General features: G+C 38.1%; 1 protein-coding gene across 3 annotated transcripts in view; it reads left to right on the forward strand.

Moving 5' to 3' along the window:
* RET (ret proto-oncogene) overlaps positions 1–20,708 on the forward strand; it is an 85,260-nt gene that overhangs the window by 34,520 nt on the left and 30,032 nt on the right. For all 3 annotated transcript variants that reach the window (XM_065843248.2, XM_071811747.1, XM_071811748.1), the window contains 5 exons: positions 11,937–12,188; positions 13,782–14,075; positions 14,556–14,797; positions 16,529–16,730; positions 17,190–17,389. In XM_065843248.2, the coding sequence (XP_065699320.1) occupies positions 11,937–12,188; positions 13,782–14,075; positions 14,556–14,797; positions 16,529–16,730; positions 17,190–17,389 (1,190 nt within the window). The remainder of the gene's footprint in view (positions 1–11,936; positions 12,189–13,781; positions 14,076–14,555; positions 14,798–16,528; positions 16,731–17,189; positions 17,390–20,708) is intronic.

The following is a 20,708-nucleotide window of genomic DNA, read 5'->3' on the forward strand; positions in this document are numbered from 1 at the left end:
AATGCTGCTGCTTTCTGATTAGTGAAACCTTTATCAAAAGTGACTGACTGAGAGATCTGAAGGAATTGCCCTCTCTTCTATTGGCAGTAGAGGATATAAACAGAGGGCAAAGATTTAACTTTCTCGTAAAAACATATTTAAAGTGTTGAAATAGCTATGAAATATGTTTAACAAATTCAGTCTTTAATAATCCGAGAAGGATTGTTTTGTATCTGTGGTTGTTTGATGTGCCCTGTAGCCAGGGACTGGGCCAGAACCCAGAAGTTCGCTTAAAGGAAATAAAACTTTTGTGAACTCCTGTTATGGCCCCTGCTATTCCAGGTTTTATTGCTGCCTTTATTACTATTTCTTTTTGACTGCTCTAGTTCATTCTTATAGCTTGTCAGTAGTACAATATAGTTCATGTCTGTCTTAAAGCTAGTGGGGAAGAGCTGTCTAGAAAAGCTGTCAGTGTCAAATGCATATCATTAGTCTTATGTCAGCCTGTTCCCAAGCCTTGTCAATACAATATCTGCCATTTTGCTGACAACATTTATGCTTGAAGACAACACCATAATGAGTAGCTACTGTGCAGTAATGACTAAAAGTCCCCAAAGGAAAAGCTCTTCTGTTTTATTAAACAACGATGTTCACAGCTGGGATGGGGGGTTTCTTGTCTTTTTCTTTTTTTAAATGATGGCAGGTGTAATATAGATTTTTATGAAAATATTTTAAAAGCAGATCTGTATTGTAAGAGCACTTAAGAAAACGCATCATTTGCCAGGGCGTCTTAAGGAATTAGAGGTTCAAATGCAGATGTGTTACAATAGTATTTTAGGTCTTCTCATAGATTTTGATTTGAAGCATATACATATATTTCTTAGGAGATGAATAAATTTTCAAAACAAACAAACAACCCCCCCCACCAAAATAGCAGGACCTTATCTCCTTCATAGATCCCACAAAATATAATAAACTGCACCTTAAATATAACAATCTAAACCAAAACGCTTTGCTAATTCACGACAAAACTTTAAAGAAACAAATAAGCTCACAATTTTACTGAGATTTCAATTCCTGGATTGAAAAATTGAATTGCAGGCTCATAGCTCCCTTGAGTGTTTGGAAAGAGAATAGCAGCTCTTAATAATAGAGCACTTTCCTGTTAGAGGTGGATGTTCATGTCATTATCATTTTTCTGGCAAATTTTCAACCACCAGCGGCAAAAGTTTTCATTGATTGCCTCCTACTGTAAGGCGGTAATGATACTGCTGTCTCTTTCTTTCATGAACTGCAGGAACTGGAGAAAATGAGGGAAGCTGGAGATAACAGATACAGATAAAAAACAATTCAGGCTGAGCTATTTACTGTGTTGCTATGCAAGGTCTAGCAGGTTAATTTTTACACATCTGCAGTAAATATAGAAAATAGGTTTTCCAGTGCAACAGTAGAGGATACAAAATGAAAATTGATGAAGATGCACTAAAGTCATCCACTCCCTAGAAAACGCCAAGGTGCCACTTTTGCCGTTTCTCTGAAAGTCAGACTCCTCTTGCCATGACTCGGGTAGAAAAACTGCTCTTGTTCATCAAGAAGGATTAGACATTGTACAATTATTCCAAACTGATACTGTGTTACCACTTGGCCAAGGGTTACCATTTTGTTAATTTTTGCAGTCTGATGCTGATGAGAGGGACAAAAAGCTATTTGTGAGAAATATTGGTACATATTTAACCTGAGTGTGTTTGCCCTATGAAGATGGGTTAGGCATAGGAAATCGATGCAGGTGTTTGTGGTCATTAGCATCAGAATTGCACTGAGCTGTCAGAAAGTGATCCCTGATGTCTGACTCTGTCTGCTTATAATTGACAGGAATGCTCATGCTTGTTTTAATGATGCAGAATCAAGTGCAGCTGGAGCAAAGGAAATAAGGAAACTTGAGCTAAAGTAGTAATGGAACACAGGAGTTTGTGTATATACAAATCTTTGTCATATATCAACAATTAATTGTTTTCCATTTATTTTCATGACTTGAGATTGTGAAATTTTAGAACTTTATATTTATTAGGGAAGCAGCACGCTGATCTAAATCCGCATCTTAATGTACAAAATGCATTGTGATGCTGATGTCCCTTTGACTAAGATAATGAATTTAAGCTTGTCTTTACCTTTAAAGATCCTTTCATCTTATCAAGTATGCTGAACAATTTCCATAGATGAGTGTCTCATGATTTTTTTTTTTGTGAGATTTAAATATATTTAGTTGCCAAAACTTTGTTCTCCAAATCACTGCTATAATGTTTAGCTTGCATATGAGCTCAGCAGTGTTGGAGTAAATATATGTGAAAGCTAATTGAAGTATAACAAGAGTTTAGAGCACTTGTATGTCACTATTAATTGAGGATTTTATGGTTTGAGATTTACAACTAGTGTGTCAGTTTTAGCACAGAACAGTGATAGACACATTGCTGGTCTTCTCTGGTTTCTCATGTATCACAGTTTCTGCATATACATAATATATAAATATTCTACAATAAAGCACAGAGAAAGTGTACACAGAGGGTGAATAGAAAAATAGGTTTTAATTTAAAAATTAGAAATAAAACAGCAGACTGAGTCCACTTTTTTGCGTTGGCATCCCTTGTCATAAAATGTAGAAAAATTCCACTTGCCAGTGGTATGTGCAGCACAAATGTACCTCAACTGTGCAGGGTTGTCAGGGTTCATTGAAACTAGCGAAAGCAAAAGAAAATGACTAAAAAGAAATGGTAGATGAGGGTGACCCAGCGGTTGCAGAGCTGGTCTGCGACAGAGTGGGAAGTTTTATAAATGTGGTTTTGCCTTTTTTTCTTGATAATCTCAGCCCCTTTGTACAAACCTCTATACGTTTAAAACGTAAGATGAAGCTTTGATTACTTGAATCTCTTATTTGTATGTCTTCATCAGTGCTAGGTTAGCTCCTAGCCCTATTTGGTTCCTGTTGAAGGGGATATGTTGAGAGAATACATGTTGTGAACCATTATTATTCCAATTTACCTTTAAAAAATAATGAAAAATGGTACACAGAATTGTACAAGATGTTTCCGGTGATATGGACATACTTATATTTATCACTTTAGAAATGCTTCCTGGTTTCTGATGCTGAAACTACTGAAACTTTTGTCTATCTCCAAGGATTTAGCTACTATTTTAAAAAATAAATTTCATTTATTCCTAATGTTCCTTTTGCTTTAGACGGATTCGCACTGAATAAGGTGCTATTTAGTTAGAAAAATGTGTTTTAGAATATCTCATGTAAAAATAAAAAATAATTGTTAAATATTTCCGATCAACCTTCCATATTAAGGTTGGAAAAGGCTACATAGTTTGTGCATGAAAACACAATTTGAACCTATAATTAATCCTGTTTCTTTTTTTGTTTGTATAATTTTTTGACATTTACATAGATACTACTTCAGGATCAGGTAATACAAGAAATAAAGTCTTGACATTATAGATTTGTGAATCAATATTTATTTTATGTTTACAACCATTGGCTTCATGATGCTGCAGATGACTGTTGAGCTGAGATGTATGGAAAGCCTCTTACATATGGACATTGTAGTGTAACTTTTTCCTTTTGCTTCTGCATAAACAGCCCAGGTAGTCCTGATGGTTGTTTTAGCTGCACTATTTAAAGAAATTCCTGAAAATGCAGTTCTATGTCTATGTATTTTCACAAATTCATAATCCAGCTGGGTTTTTTTTAGCATCGTATTTTAATCTTCATACATACATAGGGGTGTATGAGTACACACACACCCTTTCTGCCTTCACAGGTTTTAAGTGAAGATTTTTACTTGTCAGCTACTGTAAGCAATCCCGAACAAAGCCTCAAGCTTTGTAGCTTTTAGCATGGGCTCTGTAAGATCATTTCTCTGATGTTTGTAAACTCAGGATTAGTTGTCAAAGCAAAATACAGAAGTATGGAACATGATCAATTGTGTCTGTACAGAGCTGAATTGGAGTGGCATAAAGATGAAACATCATGTCATCTTTTGTTGTTGTTGTTGTATGCTCCCTTGTAAACACCCTGCATTTGGCCCAGATGTAGATTAATTCTATTACACATAGATTAGTGTACTTTGTGCTGCAATACAATAGTCAATCCATTTCCTTGTCTTACATTTCAGCTCCGTACTCATACAAAGCAAAATTATGTCCAGTTATTCTCAAGCATTAAGCCTTACTTTGAAAGTGAAGGAGTATTTAATCACACAAATCTGGAGGAGGGACACAATCAGGATCTGAAGAATTTGCAGAAACTCCTGCAATCTCTTACAGAAGCTTTCTGTGCACATTATGTTCTATGAAGGATGGCTTAAGTTTTAGTGACACTACTGTTTTGAACAATGAAGCCTCAAAAAATTAACTTCTTGCTAAAATTAAAAAAAAAAAAAAATCGTAAGAAAGCAAGAAAAAGGAAGCTGCTAGCCTTTTTGGACTTACAGAAGTTCAAAAGTGAGTTTGTACAGTTAACTGGAAGTACAGACTCTGAAAGTGTAGGCATAGGTTTGGCCTGGTTCTGAACTGGGCATCAGTGAACTAGCAGTAGAGCTTTAGTAGGAGCTTTGTCCCATTCTCTGGTAGGTACCGTGCTGCACAGATTTTTCCATTCTTGAATTGAGAGAAAAATGAAAATCTTGAGAGTTCTCACAAATACTATTTTTTTAACTTACAAATTTAGGTTCTGTCTTTGATCTTGACTTTTTAAAAATTAATCTTCAAAATGCCTGATACAGGAAGCTAACTTTCTTTTTGTCTGATCCATCTTTTGGCTTTGCCAGGTCTGTCTTACTAATGTCTTCTGGAATTCATTCTCATTTTCCTTAATAGCAGGTTAATACAGGTTGTTGACTGAGATTTTTGTCTGATATTTGTATCTACTTAGTTTCTGTGTTTTCAGTCTAAAAATCAGGATTGTTTTCAATGTGAGCATTGGAATCTGATGAGGAAAATCGCAAGAGAGGCAATTAACTTAAAGCAGACTAGTTTAACAGGTCTGGAACCTATTCTCGTTAAATATTGTTTCTGCTTACCATCACTTTGTAAGGACCTGTTCCCTCTGGAAGTGTCATATTCTGTAAAACACATGTATTCCACTGACACTGCTGCTATTGAAATTCATTCTCTAACAATGGTGCTACGTTTAAATGTACACAAGAGGTGAAACTTAGTAATTATCCAGCTTCATAAAGTCTGAGCATACTTTCAGAAAATCCTGTATGAATCTCTACAGTGATCCTACCCCAGTCCACTCTAACCTAGGGTCCAGAGGAGCAGCTTTATAAAATAAAGAATTAATTTAATTTTCATTTCAATACAGTTTCTTATCACATCTGTTACAATTTCTGTAATGATCAGCTTAAAAATAACACACCTAAAAAGAAATGTCATGCTGCTGAGTCGTGTTAATGGCTTGCCAGTTACTTAAGTGTATGCCAGTTACTTCTATTTGTCATTGTTCTGGTGACTCTGAAACTCACTGGGAGTTATACCCAGGGCACTGATGCTGCAGCCTGACCTGGATGAGCTGATGGCAGAATTTGACTCAACTTCTCTGTATAAAACCAGGAGAAATTTCGTTCTCCCCAGCGCAGGGGCTGTGCACCCAGCATGGTCGGGGGCTGGCACACCCCAATGCCAGGCTGTGCAGACACCAGGATGGGAGCACAGCAGAGCCGGGCTCCCTCCAGCGCTGGTGTCCCCGTCTGGCACAGGCTGTCTCCTGGTGCGACCAGCCGAGCGCCATGGAGAGAGGTGACAGGTGAGTGATGCTTCCTGGCACCAGTTCTTCTCCAGCCTGCAGTTTCTGATATGGATTTCTCACCCTGGCTTAAAACAGGAACGTGTCATCTTGAGCTCTGCTGTGAGCCATGGGCACCAGCTGAGCCCAGAGCAGTTCCTCATTGAGGGGTCCCTTTCAGAGATGTTCAAGTAGCTTTTCAGCCTGCTTTGTTTAATCCGTGCTTTGCCCTGGTGCGTATTAGTTCTTTGAATGGTTATTTCTGGTGATGTGCAGCCAGGTCTATTGGAAATGGTTCTTCTTCTGTGATTACCTTTTAAATGAGTCCCAGTGTAATGATGGATAGTGCAGTGAGGAGTTCTTCATTTAAAATCCTGCTGCTGAACCGAAGGAGAGGTTGGAGCGACTCCCTGTGTAATGTAGAGATTGTTCTCGCTGTTAACTTGTCTCTGACTGAAGAAACATTAATCTAAATGCTAGAAAGAACATTTTTATGCTTATGGGATGGATCAGCCGATGTTAGATGGTGGATATTGTCTTAAGTACCTTGCAGGGTGTTGAATCCACATAGTGTTGTTTCCAGCTATGCTGTTCTATTCCACCTTTCCATTAAGTGGCAGTGTTATTTCTAAATTACTGACTTTTCGGTTTATGAGGGTGAGTTTATTTCTTAATTCTGTAGGGCCTAGAAGGGCATTAAGTGGGCAAGTCCTTTAATTTAAAATATACAAGTGCATTGCTGCTCTTGCTCTCTGATGAGTCATACATTGGCTATATTAATACTAGTAATGGAACATAATGGCTACTCATCAAAAGTAAAGATAATTATTTCAGGAACACAAAATTAACCTTGGCAGATAAATTCTTGTTGAAATCTGATGCCGTGCAACAAATGGGAGATTATTAACAGCAGACTCCCATGTTTGTCTCCTATGTCATTAAATCCTACATGTTACAATGATAGGGCTATCGTTGCATTAAAAACAGACCCTTTTTCTCGGAGATCAATGTCAAATCTTGATTAAGGATTTTGGTTACATGAGGGCTGTTCTATTCATAATAAATTGTTGTGTTGTCCTTCAAAATTCTAGGGAGCTCTGAGCAAATTTTGTCAGATGTGGGTTAGTTAGATGTGTATTACTTGCTGAATGAAAAACAACCCTCATTCCATTTCTATTTTGCTGATTTTTTTTAATTGTGTTTTCTTAAAAACACAAACCAGTCCTTGTGTTTTTGAATGCATGTTCACCCAGCAGGCACGATGCGATCTGTGAAGTCTTTCATCTACTGGAAAAAAAGTGTAACTTATAACATAAAGTGGTAAAAAGAAGGTGGAAGGTAGCAAATGCATTCAGGCTGGAGAGACAATTTTCAGGTTACTTGAGTAATGAAACCCAAAATAACTTCAAAGAGATATGTTAGATTTCAGTTATTTATAAGACTTTAAATCAAGAGTGAGCCTTTTGTTCAAATCCATGATGTAACTTATGCCACGCAATGGTCATTTAAGCTTTGAATTTTCATTATGAACTACTTAAGACACCTGCTTACTTAGCTTGAGGCAAATGGTTTGGCTGAAGGGAGAGCCTTGAACTGGAACAGTGCTCCGCTTTCACTGTTTCCCCAGGTTTAGCTATTAGGTTCTTGTTCCTGGGTTCAAGAGCGAGCGAGCTGCTGTGTTCTGCTGACTGGCAGCTCACTGGCTGCTGCAATCTACACCGGCTCCTCTTCAGAAGAGGATGTTGTGGATGGGTCTCTTGTCTTGTTCTCTCTTCTCCCCATCTCCGATGTGCTTTGAGACTCTGCAAGTGATCCACGTAGAGCTGAGCTGGTTTTCCAGTTATCTAAGCACATCCTTTCCCCAAGCAAATCTCGGGACTGGGATAATTCACTTCAAAACAGGTTTTCTAAAGTCTGCAGTTCTACCTTGAAAGATAGTTGTAAACATGGTTTGAAAGAATTTCTTACAGTGAAGTCTTCTTCTACACTAATAAAAATTGTCATGCCATTTCATTTTGTGACTAAAACTTTAAAATATGTTTTTCATCACTGTGGTTCATGGTAAGAGTATGATGTTGCTATAGTCAGTTCAACATTTTCCATCAGGAGTCCACCAATGCCTCTCACCAATGCTACTCAAGATGGTAGTGGCAAGCTTAAAAAGCACTAAAACCATGTAAAGTTTTCTGCAACAAATTTTGGAAAAAAAAAAAAAATCAGATTCTGTCAAAAAAGGCATTATTTACCCAATCACTCATGACCGAAAAATGCCACATGAAAAATTACCTTATTTCAAAAGGCAATCATGAAGACTCCAAAGTATATATAATCTCATTTCTCCACTCTCATTTTATCTGCTTTCTCTCCCTGAACTGGAAAACTGCTGTCATAACTGTATCTATTTCCTTTGGGAGCTATTAGTCGGTGGCATTACATCCGCTTAAACGTGATCACTTTTCTCTTTTATATGTTACTGATATGCTATTATCACATAATATTGCTCATGGATCAGAGATTGCCGTGTTTTCTGTGCTGGTTGTAGAACAGAGGAAAGCTGAAGTGTCTTCCAAAAAAAAAAAATTCAGAAATTCAAAAATATTTCAATACCTCTCTCTCTGTATGTAATATGTGTATTATGTTACTCTTGTATGTTACAGAGCACAACCTTCTTGTGGTGTATTTCAAGATTGTAATGTGAAATGTTTCTCTGCTTTTAATTTCTAAGCAAAAGCACTTTAACCATCAGTTTTGAGCATAACCATCTCAATTCTTCTTTATTTAAATGGCAGATTCAATAAAAACTCCATCTGGCTTCCATAGGAAGCTCGCACAAGTCTTTGGAAATTGATTTTTCTTTTTTTTTCCAGGACACAAAGAACTGTGGCCAGGATTAGAACCTCTTCCTCCTGCAGCATACTTGCCAGATGGCAACTTTATTGAATCTGGTTTTAACTTACTAGGGCTTAAAGGAATGAACGCAGCTCAGAGAAGTGGGTGCTACGTTTCTACTTCAAAGGTCTCCTTCAAAATCAGCCTCCAGAGATTTATATGCAGAGTGTGGTTGTGACCTGGCCAGTCTGTTGCCTACCTCTCATCTCATTCAGTGCTTGAAATGGAGTTAGAGAGTGACACAAAGCACTTTACAAAATAACAGTAATTTGAAGATCAGCCCTGTTGGGTGAATCTTGTTACATGGCTGAAGCAAATATATATAGATTTTTTTTTTTTTTAATTTTAACTTCTAGTTTTCTACAATGTTGTACAGTCTCTTCGCTTGAATACTTGTCTCAGTAAAGCATGAAAGTATGTCATATCCACTGGTGTTGCATAAAACTGTCCTTAGGTGTTGCGCGTAATACAGAAGTATGCTCTGAAATAAAAACTTAATGCTTTTGATGGACAGAATTCCTTTTCATCAGCTTTTACAATTGAGTCAGGGAGAAAAAGGTCATGCTTCTACTTAAATTTCTTAGAGCAGCTTTCTCTAATTTTTTAAAGTGGCTTTTGTATTTGTGAAGAACATTTCAGGCTAATTAGCAATGCAAAGTCTAAATTATTTTACGAAGGAATCCTTCTGTTTTCAAAACACAAAGCATTGTTTTGCATTTCTGTTATCTACAGAGAAATAAAATTCTTATATTACAGGTTTGTGGGGTTTTTTTTCTGAGAATGGACGACTGTTCCTGTGAACTGATGCCAAAGGATTTCAGAGTCTGTAGCATAAATAGAATCTTTTTCTTTTTTCAAATGCAGAGCGGTTAGGATGCTGACCTCTGCTGAGGTGTAGTTACATGCAAAGTTTCAGACATTTGGCAATGTACATAATAATTATTTATGTGTTTTGTTAAACGTGACTGTGTATATACTGACACGCAGTGTGGGCTCAGATTTGTAAAGCAAAAAGCATAAAAGATTAACGCATTTGTTTAAGACAAGGAAATACATAATTACAATTCAAAATACCCTGTTATTCCTTTTCTTTTCCTATTTCACACTTTATACATTCATACTGTTTAGATATACTCTACTTTCTATATGCTCCTTTTACTGGAGGTGATTTAATGTCTGTGCTATGGTGCTGGTTCTTGCACTGTGTGATGTGTTGGTGATGCTGAACACACAGCATCACTCACATTAGAACTATTCACCCTGGTCGTGGAAATAAGTAAATATTCTTCTGTCCTGTCGCTAATGTTGTATAAGCCTCATTTGTATGCATCAGCGGGTTAAAAGTCATTTTTTGACCTTAAGTAGTAAATTTTCAGTGTTGAATTTCTCATGAGGAAGTTTTCATAATCTAGAATCAAGATTTTACAGAGAATACCTCAAGGAAATCTATTTGCTTGCACTGGGACTGGTCTTGCTATTTGGATATCACCTTATCCCTCTTGTTAATGGACCAGTTTGTTAGGACTTCTAGTGATGCATTTTAACCTGCATGTTCAGGTTTTCCTGCACTACAAAAAAGACAGAGACATTGGAAAAATGTTTGAAGTTTATTACTAATGTTCAGGAATCTAACTTACAAAAAAAAGATGATGATAGCACCAGAGTCAGAAGTAATAGTTTTCTTCCAGACAGAGGACAGACATCAGGAGTTAATGCTTTTCTAAAACTCTAAAAAAAATTATTGTTGGCTTCCCTTAGAATTAATTACTTTGTGGCAAATTCACCTACTGTTACTTTACCACTTTATATATTTCAAAGTGTATGTATGAAAAATAATGGGCCTCTTTAAATTTCATGGCTGGAATTGCATCCAGGGGTACTGCTGATGTCATGAATTATTGCAAGGTACAGTGGTTTCTGTGGTATTTCCAAATTAACTTAGAGGTCCCCTGTTTACAGTTTGTTTGCGGTCCTCTCTATTCAATAGAACAGTGTATGGATCCAATAATAAAAATAAATAAATGTGTGCTATAGCCTGATGCTATTTTAAAGATGTTTTGGCATTATATCTCTAATTTTACTGCTGTATTACCATCCTTTCCATTTGTATCTGGCCTGATTTAAGCTAAGATAGTCTTGTATTAGTAACATAGGGAAATCATTATTTTCTCATTTGTTCAGCAGATGTGTGGGCCTTTTGTATGCCTTAGTCCTCATCAAATTAGATTAAATGATGCAAAATTCTGCAATATGCAAGTATTCTTTTGTATGAGATCAGCCTCTGGCTGTCAGTACCGGTGAAGTGCAAGAGTGACAGTTCGAGTATTCCAGTGTGTGTGCAAAGAGCATCACTTTGTACCTTCCATGGTTATTGACCATTCCACTGTGATCATGTTTGCAAACAGTAGAATTGGAAGGGATGAAGTGGGAAAAGTTAGAGAGGCCATTGCAAAGTGACCGGGTAAGGTGAGATCAGCAGAAGAAACAGGTGTGAAGGGGCAATTGAGTCCTGCTAAATGTAAATGTCTGTATTGTCAGAGGGAGAAAAGATTGAAGAACAATGGGTTAGTCACAGCCATTGTATTAAAAAGAAATGTACATGTTCCTCCTCACTTCAGACAAGTCAATTCTCAGCTTTCCCATCTGTCATATTTAAAATACTTACAAGACTTTCATATCAGTTTTGTTCAAACAACTCTCATTTTCTGTACTAAAAGTATCATGCAGGCCTGTTTAGAAAGGAAGGGAGCCACCAAAGACTTCTATGTAAGAGAGGTTTTACGTAATCCAAGGAAAAGTGTGTGAGCCATTAATTTCTGTGTTTTCTCACAACGGAGAGTGTGTTTAGGCTTTTAAAGTGTGTGATTTCATCAAAGGTTTTTTCCTTCTTTGTATATCATCCGTGAGACAATGGAATCACAGCTGAGAGCTCCAGATATGAGCTTAACTAAAATCTGGCAAGCAGAGCTTCACTAAGTGTTCTGCTTAAGCTGGGCCATGTTTACAGCAAAATAGTTTTGCTTTCAAAAAGAAGATGATTTTGTAACTTGAACATAAATTATAGGCCAAATTTTTGGTGGCTCTGTCCCTGGCTTGAGTGCAGTAAAACCACATTTATATCCACCAGATGAGGGATCTGCCTTTTTTCCACATATTTTTTAATGCTTCTTTAATCCTTAGAGAATGAAGCCTTTTCTTCTTTGGAAATGCATCTCTTAAGAAAATGCCAGTGAAAAATAATTTAACTGGGAGCACCTCTCCCCTTGTGTGCCTTCCTTTGCAGTGGCCTTTGGCCTCTACTTCCCCAGGAAAGACTACTCGGAGAACGTCTATGTTGATCAGCCGGCGGGCACGCCGCTCCTGCGCATCCACGCCTTGAGGGATTCACATGGGGAAGTGGCCCACTTCCATTTGTGCCAGAATCTCATCATTTCTCGAGCAAGATCCCACGAAAATAACTGGTTTCAAATCAGAGAAAAAACAGGACTTCTCTACCTCAGCAAAAGTCTGGACAGAGAAGACTTTAATATGCTGTGTAAGTATGAGAAGACTAGCTTTTCTTGTTGAAGTGTCTGTTGTTAAAACAAAGTATATTCATATAATGAGATTTACCCATCAGCATATGAGCATCAAATTTAGAAAAAACCCCACATCTACCCTTTTAAAACAAGAAACCAGACCCAACAAAACACACAGCAAATGAAGGGACCCGTATGCCAAAGCAGACACTGGCCTGGAACAGATCCACACGCTCACCCTGTGGACTTCAATGCAGTGGGGCAGTTGCATTACTTGAAATGTTTTTCTTCTTTTGTATTTCACAGCTGTATAAGTCACAGCTTTACATTGAGATTTGCATTTTGTTCATCTACTGATGCAAATTAAAGCAATTCTGCTGTGTTAATGCTGGGTGCTTAGTGCCCAGACCAATGCAGTTAGATTAGTTCAAACTTTATATAAATGATCCTTAAACTCTGGTAATGTGGATTCACAAAGTACATTTGTATTGTAACACCAAACAGCTCTTGGAAGAAATGGTTAAGTGTACCTCTCACCCTCTCTTGAGATTTGGCTTTGTTAGAGAAGCTTACTATTCAAGTACAGAAATGAATTATCACAGGTTTTTTTCCTCTTCTTTTATGATCTAACAGTAAATTGGTTTTGGTGATTTTGATCTATGAGGAAATTAGGTATCATTAGATGGTGGAGGAGGAAATGGGTGAGGAGTTAATGGCATACCGCTGTGATCAGTTGCAGAAATTCTGCTGTTGGAGAGTCTGTAGTAACTGTCTTGGATTTGTAAGAGCCATATATCAACACTACCCTTTGACTTGGGTGCCTTGATGTTTGAATGTTCAACTTCAGACACTCTGCTTTATTTTTTTAAGTACTGAGTCCTTGATATCTCACCCATTTTTGCTGCATTTTGGGTAGTCTCTGTTCATGAATATCAGATAGCTATTCTTTCTTTGTTCAGTTACAAATAGCTATCAAGAACTTGAGAGTCTTGTTTTGTTCATGCGGATCAAAGTGACCTAGAGCATCTTTTCAAGTGAATTAGATCTATTACAGAGATGCTATCATTCTCTCTGTAGTCAAACCAAGGTAATCAAGATAATTAAGGCTTGAGGCTGTATTAGTAGATGCCACAGGTTGATTTTAACTTCTGTGTTATCTTTTGAGCAGCTCTTTATATTTTGAAATGAAGCAATTTGTCCTCTAAATGCAAATAATTTGGCTTGTGTTCTCCACTGGTATAAACTACCGGAATGCTGTGACTTAAATGACAGTTAGTAGTTGTTGTGATACTGTCCTGAATATTTGTTGCTATTTTCTGCACTCTTTTTCCCTGCTGCCACCGTACTTCAGTCTCTCCAAAAAACGGTCCTATCAAGAAGCTGATTACTAACAGTGGCCTATTTTATGTTAATATCTTACAGACAGAATGTTGATATTGTTCTGTGAGGTTCTACAATGTAAAGTTCCTGGTAACACCTACAGTTTTTTGGCCTAATAGGGTTATTAGGATTATATGTGGTTGTTTTGTGGAATAACAGACTGGAGCACAAAAGGGGTAAAAGCTTGTCTTCTATAAAATATTTATTCTGGCTTGTTTTTTATTCTGAAGCTGTAGGAAACTGGATGCCATTATCAAAGGTGATGCTGTATGTCTTCCTTTCATCCCACCCTTTCCAAGAGAAGGAATGTGACTCTGCTACGCGTGCCACAGTTTTCCTCTCCTTAATCAATGCTACTGCCCCAGCTTGCAGTTCCCTGACAGCAAGGCAGCTTTGCTTCACAGAAATGGATCTCTCCTTTCACATCAAAGAGAATAAACCACCTGGCACATTTCATCAGCTCCAGTTGCCCTCTGTTCATCATCTGTGTCAGAATCTCAGCATTTCCTATAAACTGCTGGCAGGTAAAACTGGAGCTGAACCACTCGTGTACCAACAATAAACAGTTGCACTGTTAATATCTCTTGTGTAGTAGAACTTCTAAACTGATCCTATGAAGGGATTTCTCTTGCAAATGTGAACTGAGCCTGAAGATTTTTACCTTTGAGATATACAGAGAGGATGGGAAGAAGGACTATCTCCTTCCCTAAGGAAAAGATCTGTTTTAAAAGTCTGCACCTGCTAATAGGAGATTGGGAGTATCCTGAGCTTTAAATTGTGCTGCTTCTAGACTGTAGATTCTTCCCACCAGTTCCATGTTTTTTTGTCTACCCTAATATAGCCCCACAACTTTCTTCTGTTTCACTTCTGAGTCTGCCTTTTATCATGCAGTCATGATGTCCAAATGGATTTACTTGATTGCAAAAGAGTATTCAAGTAAAAAACCTACCAGAGTCCTGTAATGGGAGGTGACTGCCCCTTTTTATACTGTGTCTGTTTTTCAGCTGAAGGTATGCCCTTTCGCTACAACGAGAACACCACTGGCGTGAGTGTGACTCAACGCTTGGATCGAGAAGAGAGAGAGAGATACGAGCTGATTGCCAAATGTACAGTGAGAGAGGGCTTCAGGGAAATGCAGGTGGAGGTGCCCTTCCTGGTGAATGTGTTAGATGAAGATGACTCTCCTCCCTTCCTTCCCAATGGCACTGATACTGCAGATGCTGTTGTGGAGTTCAACAGAAAAGAGGTAACGTTCTCCTTTATCTAGTCCCTGAAGCAGGAGCGCAGCGGTGGGAGGCATGATGACTGGGAAGCACAACGCTCTGGGTAATGGGTCATGGCATCAAGCACATGGCCACACGGTGCCCTTCAGAGCTGTGATTGTAAAATGTTGAGTATGTAGAATTCCTTCTGCTGCCGCATTCTATCTTATTCAGACTCCGAATTAACAAGAGTTTGGGTCAGGAATTCAACAGTGTAAGGAAATGCGAGCATTTCCTGAGGTCAGGATGGACCATTGCTGAGACTGTGGTCTCACTGTAACTCCCCATATCTCCCCATCCACCGTATTTGTTACAGGTTTGCTTTCCCCAGCTGACTAAAATTACATGTTATTAGAGCAAATGTATGTGTGTATCCTTCCCATATGTGCAAATATATAAGATATCAGAACTACATACAGAACATTTATTAGGATGCTGTAGCAGTAACAGAAAGTTAGGAGAAGTGGTTGTCTTCTGCCAACAAACATTGTACCTGCAAAGGTGTTTAAGTTTCCAGTGTCAGCCTGTTAAGGGACTGCTCCAGGGTCTTGCTTTCATGATGCCCTCCCACTTTTCTCTTACTGCCCCAAGGTGATCTGTCAAGAGGTCTGAACCTCTGGGTGTCTTTGTGTGAGATCCCTGCACACGTGCACCCCTTGCTTTGGAAACCAAGTACACAGGTGGGCTCTTGGCTCTTCCCACCAGAGCAACAACCCTTTATAAGACAATGGTATAGAGAAGACACTGTTTTGGGGGCTTAATGATGCATTTTTCGTGAGAGTACTTCTGTTTCATAACAGCAACATCCTTTTTTTTTTGATAGTAAAATTTCCCTTTAAATAATAGTTTGCTCATTTTTGTGTCTGGAAGGGAAAAGAATTATTTTGGGAGTTTGCTGCCACCTCCCGACTGGAACGAGTATTGACAAGACACCTGTGAACACCAGAATTGCCTAGGCATAAAGGAATTCCTTTTTACTTTTGAAAATTTTGACATTTTGGAGTTTGTTTAGCTCTGGATGATAGAAAATTAATGTCTCATAAAACTGTATAAAGTAAAAGATTTCCTTTGAAATTACATGCCTGCAAAGCATTCAGAACATAGTGAATTTTGCTTCCATTTTCCAGTGTAAAAAAAAGCATTACATTTGGAAACTTTGTCTTTTCTAGTAAACGAACAAACTTGAAACAACCAAATGGCTAATAAAAATCTTAAAGGCCTTGTGGCTTCAGTGTACAGGTACAGAACAGCAATCTAAGCAGAAGACAGACAACCTGGCCACTTCTGTCATTTTGGTAACAAATTTGACCCATCTGAATGTACTTCTTGGCTTCCGAGTGCACATATTATTTATCTGCTTTTTTAGTAGTGTTGTAGAATAACATCGATTTTAAAAAATGAAAAAAAAAAAATCTAGCACTATGCATGTGCACTCATTTCCTACTTCAAAAGTATAGCATAGTATAGTATTTAGATATAGACTCAAATTATTATATGGCAAGTTCTTTTTCACTGCCATCTTCTTTTGAGCTTCTAACTCAGATTCAGAGAGCTGTGAAATTGTGGTAACCTGAAGCTTAAAATGAATTTGAATGCAAGCGGGTTTGAGTGAAAGTTGTGAGGTTTTATATGACCAATATTTCAATCTCCCAAGCACATATCAGAGGAAGAATGCTTCAGGTCATTCAGCAATGTCATTTAATATTTCCTTCTAGGGGACTGTCCTTGCAACGCTAACTGTATATGATGCAGACACGACACCTATTTATCCCCTTGAAAGCAGCAGAAAGAAATACACAGGAACCATCATTACCGATGATCCCTGGATAAGTGAAACATTTCGGGTAGAGCACATCTTTGATGAAATCCACTTCAGCCCAAATGGCAGCCAAGTGAGGGGAACTCAACATGAATACAGTAAGGTCACTTTCTTCAAGTAAAGGAGAAGTTGCTTGTTAGTAATTGACCAGTACGCTCTTGAACTTTTCCCAACATTTTGTAAATATTGTTCCAAAGAAAGCTGAGATATTTCAAGTTAAACAAATGCTGAGTTTTAAACATGAACTGGAAAATTGGAGTTTGTGGCATCTCTGGGATAGGGACTGTACAGGATGATGTTGTGTATACTGATAAGAGGTTCTGATGGTGAGGTTCTCAGCACGGTAGGTAGAAGGGAAGAAGACCTCTCCAAACATCTTGACTTAGAGCATAACTCCATAGGAGCACGTTCTCATATTTAACTCATCTTCTGTTTCCTGTTGGGAATAACTTCGTTACATATAAACTTAATATGTATAATTTTGTTGGGATTGCAGTATCAAAATATACATTTGCAGATAGCATGGGTCATTAATAGAGTAATCTTCTCCTTTGCAGAACTGGTACTGAATAAAAGTATTTCAGTCACAGAGCATCGTTCCTTCCAGTTGGATGTTTTGGTGAATGACACAGAATTTCATGGCCCAGAAAGATCGGTGATGCTTCATTTCAATGTCTCCATCCTGCCTGTCAGCATTCAGTTTCCAAACATGACTTACCAGTTCACAGTGAACAGAAACGCTGAACGTTTTGCACAAGTAAGAACTGTATTAATTATACTTTCACAGTCTGTTAGAGACAGAACCTAGTAGATAGGTCACTGGGGAGAGATGTGGTAAAGGATTTGTGGTTGCTGGTTTAAGTAGAATCAATGAAAAATGTGATATCAATATGGCTCTTGCTGGATGCAGTGGATAGCAGGTAGACTGGACACTAGCTCTCCCATCAGATAATAAAAGAAGAGGAGCTACACATGGAAGTACTAATAGAAATAGAGACTGGAGGACTTGCAACCAGGAGTTGCTTGGGCATAAGTAACTGAAAAAATATTAAGGGCAAAAAAAAGAAATTTGTTCCAGATATTGGAGTCCCAGCTCTACAAATTCCAGCATGTTAATGGATTTTCTCTAGATAATGGCTAGTTAGTAATTAATGTGTTTCCTAATTTAACCTTCGTTTTAGCTTAATCACTACCATTGCCATTAATAATGCCTTCCAGAAACACTTTTCCAACAGGTTGACATTAATCAGGAGAAAATTACAATGTAATTCCTTCAGAACACGTACGTTAATAAGGAACTAGTTCAATATAATTAATGTTATGAAAGTGAATATTAAAAACATCAGTGATGAGGCATTTTGGGAGAGCTGCTGGAAAGTATACTTCATAACTAAATAAAGCTATAAAACTGCCACTGTATTTGTAGCAGAGAGGACTGAGACTAAAATATGATCATCTCAATTGCAGACAAAATCAATTCATTAGAAGACTTCTAAGGAAGAATTCAGTTTTATTAATCTTTAGGCCTCTGGCTAATTGTAAAAAGAAAGTAAAAGGGAAGTTAGATATATTGCATGTTCCTATATTTAATCTGATGAAATGCACTGTGGCCTGATAGCTCTTCAGAGTATGGAACAGGCCTCACACAAACAATAAAAATGCTACTATATAGTCAGGGGTCATTTTACGCTTAGTCTGCACTGAATATCATAAATAAATAATAAAAAGACACCAAATGTGCTCACACAGCGGGCTCTCTACAAAAAGCTACTTCACATTTTTGTGATGCCTTGTGGCTGCAGCTTTGAAATTTGCAGACCATTAGATACTTTGGAACACATTCTGTGCCTTTTGTGCAGATCACAATATTTTTTGATGTTAGGTTTGGATTTTTTTATAGCACCACATTGTGAAAGCTCTGTTCTCAGTGGTGTAAAAACCTCATGCCTGGAGATAGGGTGAAATCAGTGGGCTTCCCCCTTAAAGTAGTAACAGCACAGGTATGCAAGATACTCATAGTCTATCTCTTACTATCTAGAAACAGTCCCTAACTGTATTTATGTCACAACATTACTGTAACTGTAAAAGTGTGGAAACATAACTGTTAGGTGTGTATGAATATATATGATTTTTTTTTGTGCGTGTATATATATATATATATATGTATATATATACACAAAGATTTTACATATGGATGTATGCATGTAATAATATTATGAACTAATCAATTAATTCCAAATTAAATTGGGTTAAACCATGTTTATCTGTGCATATGCTGGATTGCCTGAATGCATTTGTTTGAAGTCTGGGAGTATCTAGTTTTCTAGTTCCAGAATGCAAAACCAAAACAAAACCAAACAAAAAATAGTTAGCTTTTAAACAATTTTGCATCTTGTCAGGACAGTCAAACATCTGAAAGGGAATTTTAGGGTTTCTGGAAACAATGACACTTCCTACTAACGATACAGTTTCACTGGGTGGCAGTAGTAGCAGGGAAAACTGTTCTGGCAAGAACAACTCCAAGTCTGTGGGAAGAGATCTCTCTTTGTGCTGCCTAAACACAAATTCACAAAGAGATTTTGTTCTGGTTCTTGACCAGCAAAATGCAAAACTCAGACTGGCTCTGGAGCTGGTCTCGATCAGTTGGTGTCATCCACTTACTTCTGAGGCTGAGTTTGAATTTACAGTGTGGTCAGGTTGGAACACAAGTCAGTGGAAGGAGCTTAGTCCTCAGCACTTCACATTATTAAAGTCGTTGCATAATTAGCTGTGATGTGCCAGAGCAGTGAGGAAAAGTACTGGGCCAAATCAATATGAATGCTGAACTGTCTCTTGCTGTAAGGAAAACACAAGAACGTGAAGAAATTATTAACTGCTGGGCTGATGCCATTTGTCTATTTGAGCAGCTAAATGAATTGAACAACAGAAGCATGGCCTGATGGTAAAGGCTTGCCCAGTGGCATTTAGCTTATCAAAGGACTTAAAGGTCTATTGACATTTGCTGAGACAAATGATGAATAACATTGGCTGAGATTTTTAGAGAGGTTATATGTCCAAATGTCCCTGGAATTCAGTGAAGAGGAACATTATCATTATCCAGACTTTATTAAACTCTGGAGCTCAAAAGATGGATTTTTCCGTTCTTATTTCTGATGATGGTTTTTCTGTGTTAACTATAGCGTGTCTTGCAAAAAGCACCCTTGTAGGTTCCTCCTGTGTATGTTGATGTTAATCCTGATTACCAGCCTCTTTTTCACCCTCCTCATGAGAAAGAGGAGCTGGCTCCTTCTCTGACCTTGCCCTGGTGCTGTGCTCTGCTACCTCCCAGAGCTGTGCTGGCTCCAGAGCCTGCGGTGCAGAGCCAAGTTACAAGCTTGGGCTTCACCTGGTGGAATCAGCCAAAAAGAGAAAGCCCATCTTTCTTGTAGAAACTTCTTGAGGGGGGGATTTTTAGCTTCTCCCCAAATTATGCAGAGAAAACAGAACTGGCCCATGTGCTTCTCTAAGGATAATCTGTTGTTTAGGGACCCTGAATTTATGGGGAATTCTCCATCCCCTTTGGAGGAAATTTCTGTTGATCAAAAAGGTGCCTGGAAAAAGCAGTTACGACAGAGTAGGCAGACAGGATAGTTTAATCTAGTGTGTATAAAGGCTAATGCCATGGAACATCATTATGTTATCCTCCTGCCTCAAAGAAACACCGTTGAAGCAGTTACAAAACACTGCCAGTTGCAACACAGCACCCAAGCTAAGATGACGTGGTTCTGGAAGGGGCCTGTCTAGACCTTGTGTCTAGACAGAGTTTGTGAACAGTTGAACTCTTTATTTTTATTCCTGCCAGTCCCAGCATGCTGTGGAGAGGAGACAGCATGGAAGAAATGGCCTAGTTTCTGATTGCTTTAATAGTCTTTGCATGTTATCCTGCCACCAAAATCTCACCAAAAAACCCCAGGAAATGGTGCCAAGTGACCAGTCAATGATGTCAATGGGAATAAGTTAGATGAAGCGGGACTATGCTATGACAAAGTACGCTTCTAGGACTGCAAAAGCTTCCTTTCTGATTTTATATAATCCAG

This window comes from Patagioenas fasciata, chromosome 8, assembly GCF_037038585.1.
Source record: "Patagioenas fasciata isolate bPatFas1 chromosome 8, bPatFas1.hap1, whole genome shotgun sequence".
NCBI classification, from domain to species: Eukaryota; Metazoa; Chordata; class Aves; order Columbiformes; family Columbidae; genus Patagioenas; species Patagioenas fasciata.